The sequence below is a fragment of the Podarcis muralis genome, chromosome 7 (assembly GCF_964188315.1).
Source record: "Podarcis muralis chromosome 7, rPodMur119.hap1.1, whole genome shotgun sequence".
NCBI classification, from domain to species: domain Eukaryota; kingdom Metazoa; phylum Chordata; class Lepidosauria; order Squamata; family Lacertidae; genus Podarcis; species Podarcis muralis.
In genome coordinates this window covers 74,504,330-74,518,812 of record NC_135661.1, presented here as the reverse complement: position 1 = coordinate 74,518,812, position 14,483 = coordinate 74,504,330, and the positions used below count along the sequence as shown (strand labels likewise).

Below are 14,483 nucleotides of genomic sequence, written 5' to 3'. Positions count from 1 at the left end.
CTCCTGGGCCTGTTTAAATTCCCCCAACCCTGTTACATGGCTGTTATTCTTCCCTTGTGTGCCAGTTTTGAAGTGTTTTTTCTAAGTGAGTAACCAATCACTGATTAAAATAAAAAATAAGTTATTTCCTAATGACTCTACAGTCTGATTCCTCAGCTTCTCTTTGCCCCATTTCATACATTATTCTTTGGTTTATTGACTCTCTGCGATTGTTAACTATACCGCTCACCCTTCCGCTATTTTAGTCTTTATGGGCCATCATTTATTTTTTTAAAAAGCATTTCAAATAATGTTTATTTTAGTGACATATCACATGGCATTATTTCCACCAGGGTGAGAAAACAGATTCAGTGACTCAGTGAGGAAGCATGCTCTGCTGACTGATGGAAAGTTTACTTTCCAGAGAGAGCCAATCAGAAAAGCACAAGCCGGGGAAATGTCCCCACCCCGGAGGTGACATTTCCCTGGTTTGTTTTTTTTCCCCCTTCGAGTTTGAATAATCACCAGCCTACGTGATTCAGTCAAGATGCCACTGTGGGAAACGGTTCTCCTAGAAACCTAAAAAGCTGCCCCATGCCAGCTCAGAGCTAACTCAGTACTGTGTGCCCTGAATGGGAGCAGATCTCCAAGATTTCAATCAGATGTCTGTCCCAAACATGGGCATCCATGCAGGGGTGGGGTGGGGGTTAGGCAAGAGGCAGCCCTTGAAATAGACCATAATCCCCAGATACCCAGCTTTCTTCCTTTTTTTAAAGTGAGTTTCTAGCATTTCCAAAACCTGAGATATGGGACAAAAGGGTGCAGGCAGTATTCTTCTGATTTAGGGCTGGGGGGAACCAGCAGTTTCCACTTTTCAGTGTTTGTCTCCCACCCAAACCAGGAGATGCCTGTGCTTGAACCTAGAATCTTTAGCACACAAAGCAACAGCTCTGCCACTGAGCTATGGGCCTTACCATAAGCTGTGGCTGCAGTGACGCAGCAGTTTATTCCCCCAACTGTTAATTTCCGCATTCTATTTGAGATTTCCCATAACATAATAGCCACTTCCTGAAAACAAATGAAACAAGCTGTTTGCAGCCCCCTTAACCCAAAAAAAACCCTGGAAGTAAAGTAACTAAACTTGGGTTTGTATACCAGTTCTTACAGTTCTTTCCTGCTATTTTCATGGGGGAACAAAAGCACGGATGTGCAAAAAAGGTACAGGAGAGTGAGGTATTGAAGCTCAGGACAGCAATACAATACCTCTCCCCGTATGAACTAACCTTTATCCTGTAATCACAATCTGAGGCCCTTCTTCATGTGCTCAAGAAGTCCAGGGGGTGGCAACACAAGAATGGGTCTTTTTGTGGTGGTTTCCCATTTGCGGAACATTTTCCCCAGAGAGGCTGACCTGGTGCCTTCCTTACATATCTTTAGGCACCAGGCAAAAAAGTTTGTCTTCAACTAGGCATTTGGCTTATTAACATTCTTTGGCCTTTTAAATGGGTCTGTAAGAGGGGTTTGTTGTGCTTTTGTTTTGCTTTCAAGACACCGGTCTTGAAAGATCTACATAGGCTCCCAGTACGTTTCCGAGCTCAATTCAAAGTGTTGCTGCTGACCTTTAAAGCCTTAAACGGCCTCGGCACAGCATACCCAAAGGAGCGTCTTCACCCCCATCATTCAGCCCAGACACTGAGGTCCAGCTCCGAGGGCCTTCTGGCGATTCCCTCCCTGCAAGAAGCCAAGTTACAGGGAACCAGGCAGAGGGCCTTCTCGGTAGTGGCACCAGCCCTGTGGAATGCCCTCCCACCAGATGTCAAAGAGAAGAACAACTATCAGACTTTTAGAAGACATCTGAAGGCAGCCCTGTTTAGGGAAGATTTTAATGTTTAACAGACCACTGTATTTTGATATTTTGTTGGAAGCCACCCAGAGTGGCTGGGGAAACCCAGCCAGATGGGTGGGGTATAAATATTATTATTATGTTTTATTATGTATTATGTGTTTTCATTCTGTATTTTTATGTTGTGAACCGCCCTGAGATACTCGAATGAAGGGCAGCATACTAATTCTAACAACAAAAACAATAGCGTCCTGTAATGTTCATTGTTGTGTCACACCATGTTTACTGGAGTGAATGATATTTAGCATGACATGCCAGTATACTGGTCTAAAAGCCACAGTTCCATAGTGTTGCCGTGTAGCAGGAAACACCCCCCCAATCATTCAGTTTGTACAAACTTCACACACACTCACACTCACACACTACATACGCTACACTTCTGTTATAAATTCATAGAAAATCAACCATACATCGGATTTGCACTGTTCCACTTTTATTTTACTCCATGAAGGAAGGACTACAAAATGGGGAAGGTTTGATACAGGCCAGCCCAGCACATCCACAGGAGCCCTGCCCAGTTGCTATGCCAACCCTGATGGTCCTAGACAGAAGACAATCAAGATCACAAAGAACTTGCATATGGGAGTGGATTCAGCATGGACTGGAACAAAGGACAATGATCAGATCTTCCCTCAGGGGGCAGGAAACTGCGACTACCTTTTGTCTTCAGAAAATGACTCATGGGGAGGAGGAGAAGGGAACCAGCCAGGTGACAGGACACTCAGGTTACCACCACAACTCCTCTTTCAACCCCTCCTTTCTGTAATGTATGCATGATGTTTCTGGGGGTGGGCTTGAGCTACAGGAGGGGAATTTCAAAAGTTTTTGTAAGGTCTTGCACACCATTTTTCTGTGTCTTTCCTCTCTCCTGCAAGTGAGGGGAACACCCTGTTGCAACAGTTCAATAAAGGCCAAGCCTATAGGCTGCTGATTTGCTCCAATTTACTCTGGTTGGTGTCTTTACTTTTTGTCCAAGGGAGCCCTCGGATTTTTCCGGTAACAGCCGGTAGTCCAGGCATGTTATTCTTCACACATAGCTATACTTCCCTGTGCAGTTTAACAAGCAAGCCCTCTTCATGGTGAACTTTGGAAATTTTAGCTCTTTGAGGGACATCCTAATTGATGGACAGCATCCTGCATTAAATAAAAAAGACCACGCCAAGTCAAAGGTCCAAAAGAAAAACTTTTACTAAAAAGGCAAAGGCTTGTTACAAAAACTTCAGACACACGAGGCACAAATGAAAGTAAGAGAGAGATACAGAGTAGCTCACTGAGTGCAGGAATTTATCTCTGCTGGCTCAGCATGACCTTGAAGTAGTCATATGCATCAGAAGTGAACCTTCTAGAAGCTTCCAGGATTTTCCAGCACTTTCCAGTTTCTGCCCTCAAAGACTTTAGTCGTGACACTAATAACTCCCAGCACACTTAACAAACTGCAGTTCCCATGATTCTTCAGGAAACGCCGTGACTGTTAAAGTGGTTTAAGAGTTTTAAACGTATGGTATGAATTTAGCAAAAAAATAATGTTCGCAAAAAAATCTAATCATTCCTTCTTCCCTTGGTAAGGTAAGATAAGGGGGGTATGCTTGTCAGAGTGAGCTACCACCACCACCACCAGACCATGTAAAGCAAGTTTCTGGATTAAGGACCATCTCCAGATGACAGGAATTAGCCCTAACGCAATTTAGGTGATCCCCCCCCCCATCAACAGTGTCTCTGTCTTATTTGGATTAAGTTTCAGCTGTTGTTGTTGCTACTTTTAATACCAACATTATCCATTCAAATTTAGCATATGTTGCCTTTTCAACAATATTATCCCCATATGAGGTAAAGCCTTCTCATTTAATTTTGTGTGTGTTAAACAGCACAGCAGCAAGACCATTATAAAAGCTAGCAACCCACAGGGGTTAAGAGTCTTCACAGCTTCTGGAAGCTTCCAGGCTAATCCCCAAAGAGTGTTCTCCACAGATAACTATGTACTTTGCTACACTACATTTAAGTGTGTGTGTGTGTGTGTGTGTGTGTGTGTGTGTGTGTGTGTGTTTTCCACCCTGTCAACAAAACAGCTTCTTTAAACCAGTAACACATTTACAGCAGGTCATCGTGCTGAACGATTGCATGGCATTTAAAAAGAAAAATGCAAACACAATCGCATTAACCGATAAAAGCGTCTGAAGATCAGGATTGGTTGGAAGGGAAAGAGGGCCTCTTAATGAAGTGTCTGACACATGCACAGCCAATGAAACAGGAATATTGACTTGATGGCGTTTCGTGGCTCTCCTGCTCACAGCTGTTGTTTGTATTCCCTCCAGCTTGTTGCAGAGGAGATCTAGCCCGCTTCTAGAGTGTTTGTTGGTTTGCTCACTCCTGTCCCTGTTAATAGCCTATAAAATGCTTCCTTTGACAGGGCCTCCTGTTTCCCCATGCAGGAAGGGTATGAGAACTGCTCCCAACATGCATGTCCCAGTTTGCACACCCAACACTAAGGCAGGCCACAAGAGGTAGATGGGAAGGAGCAAGCAGGTGAGCTTTGCTGAGAGCTACATCCCTGACCATTAGGTCCAGTCGTGGCCGACTCTGGGCTTGTGGCGCTCATCTCACTTTATTGGCCGAGGGAGCCGGAATACAGCTTCCGGGTCATGTGGTCAGCATGACTAAGCCGCTTCTGGCGAGCCAAAGCAGTGCACAGAAACACCGTTTACCTTCCCGCCAGAGCGGTAGCTATTTATCTACTTGCACTTTGATGTGCTTTCGAACTGCTAGGTTGGCAGGAGCAGGGACCAAACAATGGGAGCTCACCCTGACACAGGGATTTGAACCACCGACCTTCTGATCGGCAAGTCCTAGGCTCTGTAGTTTAACCCACAGCGCCACCCGCATCCCTTACATCCTGATTAAAGGTAAAAGGGACTCCTGACCATTAGGTCCAGTTGTGGCCGACTCTGGGGTTGCGGCACTCATCTTGCTTTATTGGCTGAGGGAGCCGGCATACAGCTTCCGGGTCATGTGGCCAGCATGACTAAGCCACTTCTGGCAAGCCAGAGCAATGCACAGAAACACCTTTTACCTTCCCGCCGGAGCAGTACCTATTTATCTACTTGCACTTTGACGTGCTTTCGAACTGCTAGGTGGGCAGGAGCAGGGACCGAACAACGGGAGCTCACCCCGTCGCGGGGATTCGAACTGCCGACCTTCTGATCGGCAAGTCCTAGGCTCTGTGGTTTAACCCACAGCGCCACCCGCGTCCCTGATTAGGCATCAGCAAATTTGCCAATTTCAGTTTCTCTCAGTTTCTCATTTTGTCTGTTCTTATGTTCACAGCAGTGTGATGGTGATGGTGATGGTGATGGTTTTAACAGTCCTCCTGAAAACCCTTTAGTGTTTAGTGCATATTTTTCCCAGTGAAAAACATTTTTAACTGTGTTTTGCCTAACACACACATTTTTGCAGAGCAATATTCCCCAGTAGAATCTGTGTGTGTTTGTGTGATTGTCACAGACATATGCATTTGTGTACAGAATACTTGGTCAGAGAACTGCATTGCAAAATTCAGAATTTCAAATCATGGCTGTGTTTCTTATTATGCTCTTAGTCTTTAAACTGGCATCTCTCTGTAAAGCAAGGTACACAACCACCCTAATGTGTAGATTAAGTTGATGTTTAGATCCATACCATGAAAAGTTTCACAGTCTGATTTTTGTATGTTAGATTCTATAAAAGTGACAGAAGGCAGGCTCTTCATCATATCCAGCATCTTTTAGCAGGTCCCACAGCCACTGATACCCAATGCCTCAGAGCTTCCTCCAGGGGACTGTGGTAGAATAAATTTTGGGCCCCTACCTAGCTCTGATCAGAGTATTTCTGCTCCCAGGTCAGCCCACAGGGGCCCTAGAATGGAAGCCAGTGGCCAACTAACATTTTGAGCCCAGAATTCTAAAACTGTCATGGGCAACCCAAAATACCCATTTCAGAGAAGGAATTTTGTGATTTTCAGATTTCACACAAACCCCCCCCCCAAGAAAAACACCTACACATCCCAAAAGAAATACACAACAGACCAAGCGAAACAGGACATCCCCACTTCCCAAAATATCTCCACCAACCAAAGGAAAAATAAATCATTAAGAGGGGCAAGGGGCATTGGCAGGTGCCAACAAAGTATCTGGTGATGCTGTAGTATTCATGAGCATCATGTTGTAGATCCCAGGTGTAGGTGTAGAAGTTTGGGAGAAGACCATGGGTGGTGATGGGGTCCCTGCTCAGTGACACCCCTAGCTGTTAAGATCTAAAACCTCTGCCTGAGGTGGGGTGGGGGAGTGGCAGGCCTGAGTCAACAAAGCTAGCAGTATGGATACATGGTCTTGGAAAAGGCTGAAGTCATCTTCCAGTTGATTTCCCTGGAACCCAGACGTCACAGGTTTACTTATTTTTATTGTTTCATAACCTCTTGCTTTCAAAACACAAAACAGTGTCAAGCTCCTAACTGTACAGGCCAGCAAAGTTGTGAAAGATGGTCTATTTACTGAGGAAGACAGGCATTGTGATATTGCGACATAGCTAAATAGGTGCAGTTGGGGAAGTAAGTTCCTAGAAGTGAGAGCAATGTTCGGTAACACACAAACACACACTGGGGGAAGGACTGTAAAAGAGGGGAGAAAATCTGTTCCGTTCCTTTTCTTGTCATTTTGTAAAATTCCATGTATACATTCAAAGTATTGCACCACAATACAGTATTTGTAGCAAAAAAATAAAACAAATCACATACTTGTGCAGCATAGGTGATTGTTTTTAACCCCCTCCAGTCCATGATGCTTAATGTAGCTTGTTAGGGGTTTGAGTAGGTCAGTTCTCTCATCCCCCCATCAACTCACCCAGTTTCCTTCCCCATACATAAGAAAAGCCTGCTGGATCAGGCCAATGGCCCATCTAGTCCAGCATCTTGTTCTCACACTGGCCAGCCAGGTGCCCATGAGAAACCCATAAGTAGGACCTAAGTGCAACGACACTCTCCTCTCCTGCATTTTCAGACATCCTGTGATGGCCTGGGATTTGGACTCGGATGCTGAACCTGAGGGATCCCAGCCTGCACAGGATTCCCCGCCTCCAGAACCAGCTGAGCCGGGGCTGGGGCCTGAGCCTGAAGGGTCCTCACCTGTGCTGGATCCTCAGGTGCAGGCATCAGCTGAGTCTGCTCTGGCTCCTGAGGTGATGGAGGACCCATTGCCTGCAGATGCTCCACTCTCAGCCCCGTCAGAGGGAGCTGAGGTTGCCTCTGGGTCCGGTAACCCTCTAGCCTCTCCTGAGATGCAGAGCCTCAGGGCAGAGAGGCGGAGAGAACTAAGTTCCTGCAGGAGGAGTGCTTGCCTCCAGGCCAGGAGAGGCGAGTCACCAGAGTATTGGGGCCGCCCCATGCCTCGGGGCAGATAAAAGCCGGCCAGCCCCAGTCCCAAGTTGCAGGAGCAACATTGTTGGTTGCTAGTTCCTGCCTGAACCTTGTCCTGCTGTTCTGCCAGAGCGCCTGACCCGTCCTGGCTCCTTGCTTGCATGCCTGTTCCTGACTTCACCCGACTCCCTGCCCTGCACCCAGCTTCAGCTACTACGGACTGCCTCCATGTTGCACCTTTGACTATGGACTGGACTTGGACCTTGCCTCTCGGGTAACCCACAGGACCAGCACACATCCAGTATTCAGAAGCATTACCACCTCCATCTATGGAGGTAGAACATGGTAGCCAAGGATAGCCTTATCCGCAATGAATTTTTCCAATCCTTTTTTAAAGCCAACCTAGTTTTGAATTGTGGTGCTGGAAGAGACTTGAGAGTCCCATGGACTTCAGGAAGATCAAACCTATCCATTCTTAAGGAAATCAGCCCTGAGTGCTCACTAGAAGGACAAATCCTGAAGCTGAGGCTCCAATACTTTGGCCACCTCATGAGAAGAGAAGACTCCCTGGAAAAGACCCTGATGTTGGGAAAGATGGAGGGCACAAGGAGAAGGGGACGGCAGAGGACGAGATGGTTGGACAGTGTTCTCGAAGCTACAAACATGAGTTTGACCAAACTGCGGGAGGCAGTGGAAGACAGGAGTGCCTGGCGTGCTCTGGTCCATAGGGTCACAAAGAGTCGGACACGACTAAACGACTAAACAACAAAGTTGGTGGTATCGCCCTTTCAACTGTCACCTCAATATTTTGTAGATCCCAAAGAGTCATAGTCCTTGCCATATTGCTAAGAGGGTTTTAATTATCCATCACTATTTATTGCATTGTATCGCCCTTCCTTCTGTAGAACATCTTCCATCGGTATGTGCATGTGCGTATCATGGGAACCTCTCAAGTATTTAGAAGCAACTCTCTTAGTTTTTGCTGGCCCCAATTTGCTGCCAAACTGATATGGCTGTCACTCAACCTTCTGTGTTGGCTGCTGCAGGGAAGGACAGTAGCTGAAGACAAAAACCTGTTTTCCATTTTGATACAGGGGATTATATATATAAAACAGTGTGTGAGTTTCCATTACGTACTACTCAAACAGTAATGTATTTTAAATGAATTGCAGGATGGCATACGACACTGAGGAAGGTATGCCAGGTATCAGATATATGCCATCCCCATTTGCTGGAAGCATCATAAGGAAGGAGGTGGTTATTGATATTACGTACATTTGCGGTGGACCTGTCCACTAGCCTTGACATTTTAGAACAAAATGAATGGGCTTATTGAGATATGATACCTGGATTCAAGCTGTTCTGGGAACCATTAGTATTTCCACCATGTGATACAAAGGATATATAAGCGGACTGCCATAAACTTCTTTCAGATACAATCAGTGCTGCTAGGAGAAAGTTTTGCAAAACATTGGAGACAACTGTTTGTTCAATCAATAGACAGATTCAAAAGCAAACGCCATGGATACACTTGCATGTCAAAACTGATGGATTACATCTGAGTGACAGAAGTAAGGCAAGGCGGTAGCAATACCTCTCAGAACCAGGTGTCTTGTCACTGACCACATAGGGCTCATAGGTCCACGAATGTGACTAGGAGCTTAGTAATGGCTGTGGCTCAGCGAGAGTATATATGCTTGGTTGGTGTGCAGGATGTCCCATGATCTCTTCAGTACATATGTATCCTTTGGCCCAAGGAGGACAAATGACCAGTAGTTTAATCATTTATTGATAAAGCGCACACTTAATGTAGCTCCTAAGGTGCACGGAACCCAGACACACAGCTTTGGCAAAGAAATAGCTGGCATCGCCGCCCCAGACTTGTGCCGCAAACTAGGCTGTTGGTGCAATGCCCCCCTTCAGACTTAAGCACCCCTTGCCTGATAGGGCATGCACAAGAAACTTGCGACCTACACAAGATGCCTGCCTCTTCCAGCCCTCCTGGTCCTTGGAGACTGTGGGGAAGGGGGCAGCAAGAGTCTCCTCCTCCACTTCTGACACCTCCTACCTCATCTCCAACTGCTCGGACTCTCCCTCTTCCTCCAGCCCTAGCTCATGCCCCTTGGGTAGCACAAAAGCCCATATATCATCCTTCCCCTCCCCTAGGTCAGCCTCTGGCCCTCTTGCCTCTGCAAGAAGTTCCTGGCAGTATAGGTGAATGTGTCAGTTTTAATATCTCTCAGTTTCTCATTCTTTCCAAGCTCAGTTCTTCAAATTTCCACATCAGTCCTCATGAAAATTCATAACCCATTTTAGTGTGAATCTCCCCCAATATGCACATATTTGCCTGCAATTTTGCCTAATGCACATTTTGCAAAACAACTTCCCTTTATATACTACATTTTCCCATGCTGTTTTCACTAATAGATGCGCGTGCGCACGTGCACACCCGGGTGGTCCACTGTGGTCTTTCTCTCAAGGTTTCATGGTCTTTTATGGCAGCCCTCAGCAACATTTGATATTCCCCCACAGCCCTTGCACTGCCTTCCCAAAGGCAGGTAAGCAAGGCAGTGGGCTTTGAGAAGGAGGCACAAGGGCTCTGATGGGGTCCTAGAGTCTTACCACCTCCTTCCCAAAGCCAGCACCTTGCTTACACAGCTTTGGGAAGGTAGAATGAGGGCTGACAGGGGGTCAAATGTTGGCCTTGTCCCCCCCCCCATTTGCACGACAAGGCAGTGTGAGGCCCACAGGCTTCATGTCAAAGTACCCTTGTGGCCCACTTGATATGAAAAGTTGGGACACACACAAAGAGCTATAATATGCCCACTTTGCATATACCTCTTTATACACATCGCATGGTTGGAGAACTACATTGCAAAATTTGCAGAAGTGAGAATTTTGAGGGACAACTGTGTTTCGGTTTGTGTGCGGCTTTGGGAAATGAGAATTCTTTAAGTTTAAGTAAAACATGATCTGAATCAAATATCTTCCCCATCCCTTTCAAGGCACAGCGGGACCCCACCCAGTTTGGGAATCCCTGAGCCAAATGCAACCATAGCTGAGTGGAAGGATCCATGCAGAGCTTCGATCTGTGACATGTCCAGTTCAAAGGATCAGGCAGCAGATGGTAAGAAAGACCTCTGAGCCTGCAGAGCTGCTTCTAGCCAAGATTGATGATACCGGACTGGATGAATGAATAGTCTCACCTGGAATATACAGAGAGCAGTTTTCTATGTTGCAAGTATGGATTGACTTGTTAGGAAGGAAGGAAGCAATAGCAGATCTTTCCCATATGATCCGATGGGAAAGACAAGACTTGGGGATACTGATCTCGATCACCAATGAAATGTGTTGATAGGTGGAGCGCTGTGCTGGCAGTGATGCACTGTATCTATCTAAATCTCAGCCTTGCTTGTCTCCCAGTACAGCCAGATCATCTGCACTACCCGCTCAAATTCTGCTGCATTTGATTGCAAACAGCAAGCTATAATACAGGCCCAGCCGCTGGCACCACCTCAACACAGAGGGGAAAGAGTCTAGGAGTAGTTCCTGATCTCTGCTAGTTCCAAGAGGATCAGTGCTTCAAGGATGCATACTGGATGCTCTCCTCTGATTCAGAGTCTGTTTCAGAGTCTACATAGGTGGGGCGAGGCCGTGGGCCCAGGTTCACCAAGGATGAGTAATGCAGTTCCTCTTCACTCTTGTTCACCACATTCTCGTAGTCAGGTTTGGTGTCTCCCTAAAGCAGAAGGAGATACAAGTTGAGGGGAAGGAGTGTAGCTTAGTGGTGGAGCAGAGGGTTTACTCTAAAGGCAAAGGGTCTCAGATACAACCCCTGGCATCACGCAGGGCTGAGAAAGAACCCTGGCTTCAAATTCCAGAGAGCTGCTGCCAGGAGACCACGGGTAGGCAATGTGGTATCCTCCAGATGTAATTAAACCCCAATTCCCATCAGCCCAAGCATGCAGAACCACTGGTCAGGGATGATGGGAGCTGTAGTGCAACACCATCCGGAAGGCACTCAGTTGGGGAAGACTGCTCTACTGTGTTAGAGAGACCCAGGGTTACACTGAAATGAAAGTCCAAAGAAGGTCAATAAATGCCCATTTTTCAAAATGCAATATTTGAATTGAGTTGTATGGGGGGATCTCAAAATGTTGCAATTTGCCTGTTTTGATTGGATAACTGACTGACTGAATGAATGAATGCATTATATAAACTGGAGTACATTTCATTGCATGTCATCTACCAACTTTCATACGTCAATTGTTGGCTAGTATATTGCAGAAGCAAAACTGGTGGTGGCTGCATAACAACTGTCCTGTGAGATGCTGTCAAATAGTGACCTCTATTGCACAGCTGAGGAACTTGTAGTCCTTCCGATTCTGTTGGACTACAGTTCCCATCATCCTTGACCATTGGGTGTTCTGGCTGGGGCTGATGGGAGCCGTAGTCCAACAACCTCTGCATCCTTGCTCTAATACTTATAGAATATCACAAATGGTCAGATATTAGCTGCTGTTAGATTATAGCTGTTAAAATCATGCCTAATATCAAACACTGTCCGCTGCTGCAGGTTTGCATTGTCAGGTACTATCTTCTGCATGCCAGATGCTGTCAGAATCCCAACAGCTGCAGAGAATGTCCATTATCAAAACCTGTGGAGAAGAAATGCTGACAACATGTGTTTGTTTGATGTTTGCATTGCACACATAGCAAGCTGCCTTCTACTGATTCAGATCATTGGTCCATTTACTGTACTTCAGTGCTGTCTGCAAGTACTGTCTTTCCAGGGTTTCAGACTAAGAATCCTCCCCAGCCCTCCCTGGCCCTTCATCAAAGCTCAGTAGCATAGAATCTGCCTTGCATGGCAGCTTCAATTCCCAGCATCTCCAGGGCTAGAAGAGACTCCTGTCTGAAATCCTGGGGAGCTTCTACCAATCAGAATATACCAGGGGTAGGCAACCTAAGGCCCGTGGACCGGATGCAGCCCAATCGCCTTCTCAATCCGGCCTGCGGATGGTCCGGGAATCAGCATGTTCTTACATGAATAGAATGTGTGCTTTTATTTAAAATGCATCTCTGGGTTATTTGTGGGGCACAGGAATTCATTCATATATTTTTTTCAAAATATAGTCCGGCCCACCACATGGTCTGAGGGACGGTGGACCAGCCCACAGCTGGAAAAGGTTGATGACCCCTGGAATAGACAATACAGAGCTAAAAAGGGCAATAGTTTGGCTAGTTTTAAGGCAGCTTCCACCCAAAGCCTTGGAATATTTAGTAGAAACCACCTACCCATTTTTCAGGGTGCTCGCTGCAAACTTAAGGACTAACAGCTTGGTTTTTTCGTGTGTTTTTTAAGGACCACAGTTTTTCATGATACTACATCTGCACTCCCACCCAGCCAAGCTACAACAGGTATCCCTATGCAGTTGATAAAACTTTCACATTTTGGATTTAGTGGATGCAGCAGAGCATCCTTCCCCACCTCAGTGCCCTCCAGACATCATTGGAGTGTAACTCCCACCAGCCCCAGCCAGAATGGCCAACAATCAGGGTTGGTGTGATTTGTAGCTTCATTAGAAGTGCCAATTGGGACGTGGGTGGCGCTGTGGGTAAAAGCCTCAGCGCCTAGGGCTTGCCGATCGAAAGGTCGGTGGTTCGAATCCCCGCGGTGGGGTGCGCTCCCGTTGTTCGGTCCCAGCGCCTGCCAACCTAGCAGTTCGAAAGCACCCTCGGGTGCAAGTAGATAAATAGGGACCGCTTACTGGCGGGAAGGTAAACGGCGTTTCCGTGTGCTGCGCTGGCTCGCCAGATGCAGCTTTGTCACGCTGGCCACGTGACCCGGAAAGTGTCTCCGGACAGCGCTGGCCCCCGGCCTCTTAAGTGAGATGGGCGCACAACCCTAGAGTCTGTCAAGACTGGCCCGTACGGGCAGGGGTACCTTTACCTTTACCTTTTTTAGAAGTGCCAATTAATACAGATCTAGGTTTGTTCACACACACCCCGCCCGCCCGCCCATCTTTAGGGCAGGTCTTTCCCATGCCCCAGCACTTTTATTGAACAGTTGCTTGACCAGACTTCAAGAGATTTATCCCTCCTCTCTCCCATCTCACCACTATGGCAAGGTAAGCCTCCTTTACCTATTGAATTTCTGCTTCTCGTGCAGATAGCAGAAGGCACTGGCATACTGTAATGATTTTTAAAAGTAGCACAGCTAGTAGGAGATGCTGTTGACAGTGCATATCCCTGGGGCCGTGTTACGCTCTGCAGAGATTCTATCTGGGCCTTACAAAGGAAACACATGCTCGTCTTTTTTAAGAAAAATGGTTTTCACTTCAAGGGTGACGATTTCTTGTAAATTGCCAACAAGGGGGTGGGACAGCATAAGAAACCGGAAGCTGATTCAGGACAGCATGGCCCTGTGCATTAGTGAGCCTGATGATATGAGTTTCAAAGAAAATTAAAATAAATAAAAAAAATGGTACCCGCTCAGCTCAGTTTTCACTTGTCCTAAAACAAATGCCGTGAGCAACAAATGACTATGAAGGCAGTTCATTATCTATCCAGAAGTGGATTACCTGGGGAGGTTAGGGATGGTTTACCTTTCTCTGGTGGTTGTGACATTAGCCGAGCTAATTAAAAGTATCTGGCATTTTATTTTGCCAGATTCGGGTGCTCTTTATTTTTAAAGGTCCTTTTTTTAAAAAAAAAAACCTTCTCAAGTTGCTTTGCAAAAACATAGGGTGGGATTAAACCTGACTTTTTCATGACTCCAAAGGAGGGTACCACTAAGGCAACTTCCCTAATCTGATGTTCTCCAGCTGCTTTGGACTACAACTCCCATCATTCCTAGTCAGCATGACCAAACATCAGGCATGATGGGAGTTGTAGTCCAAAACAGGTGGAGGGTACCAGGTTGAGGAAAATTGCATCAGGGCTTCCCCTGTTCTGTTCTTCTCACCACACGCCTATTCTACAGCTGACCACAAAGTTGAGAAAAATATTCTAGTGACAGCTTGAATTCCCTGTACTAAACTGAAAGCCGCAATTCTCTCTCTCACACACTCTCTCTCACTCTCACTCTCTCTCTCTCTCTCTCTCTCTCTTTAATATATATTTAATTTTCTGTTTTACAATTTAAAATACTCATTTTACACCCTTGAGATATCCATGACTTCCATTCTTCTCTTTACATGGTTGATTTTGCATATA

General features: G+C 46.2%; 1 protein-coding gene across 1 annotated transcript in view; it reads right to left on the bottom strand.

Moving 5' to 3' along the window:
• Positions 1–9,036: 9,036 nt before the first annotated feature.
• Positions 9,037–14,483, bottom strand: part of CD22 (CD22 molecule) — a 42,922-nt gene continuing 37,475 nt past the window's right edge. Inside the window, exon 22 of the mRNA XM_077932492.1 lies at positions 9,037–11,004. Coding sequence (XP_077788618.1) covers positions 10,840–11,004 — 165 coding nt within the window. The 3' untranslated portion in view covers positions 9,037–10,839. The remainder of the gene's footprint in view (positions 11,005–14,483) is intronic.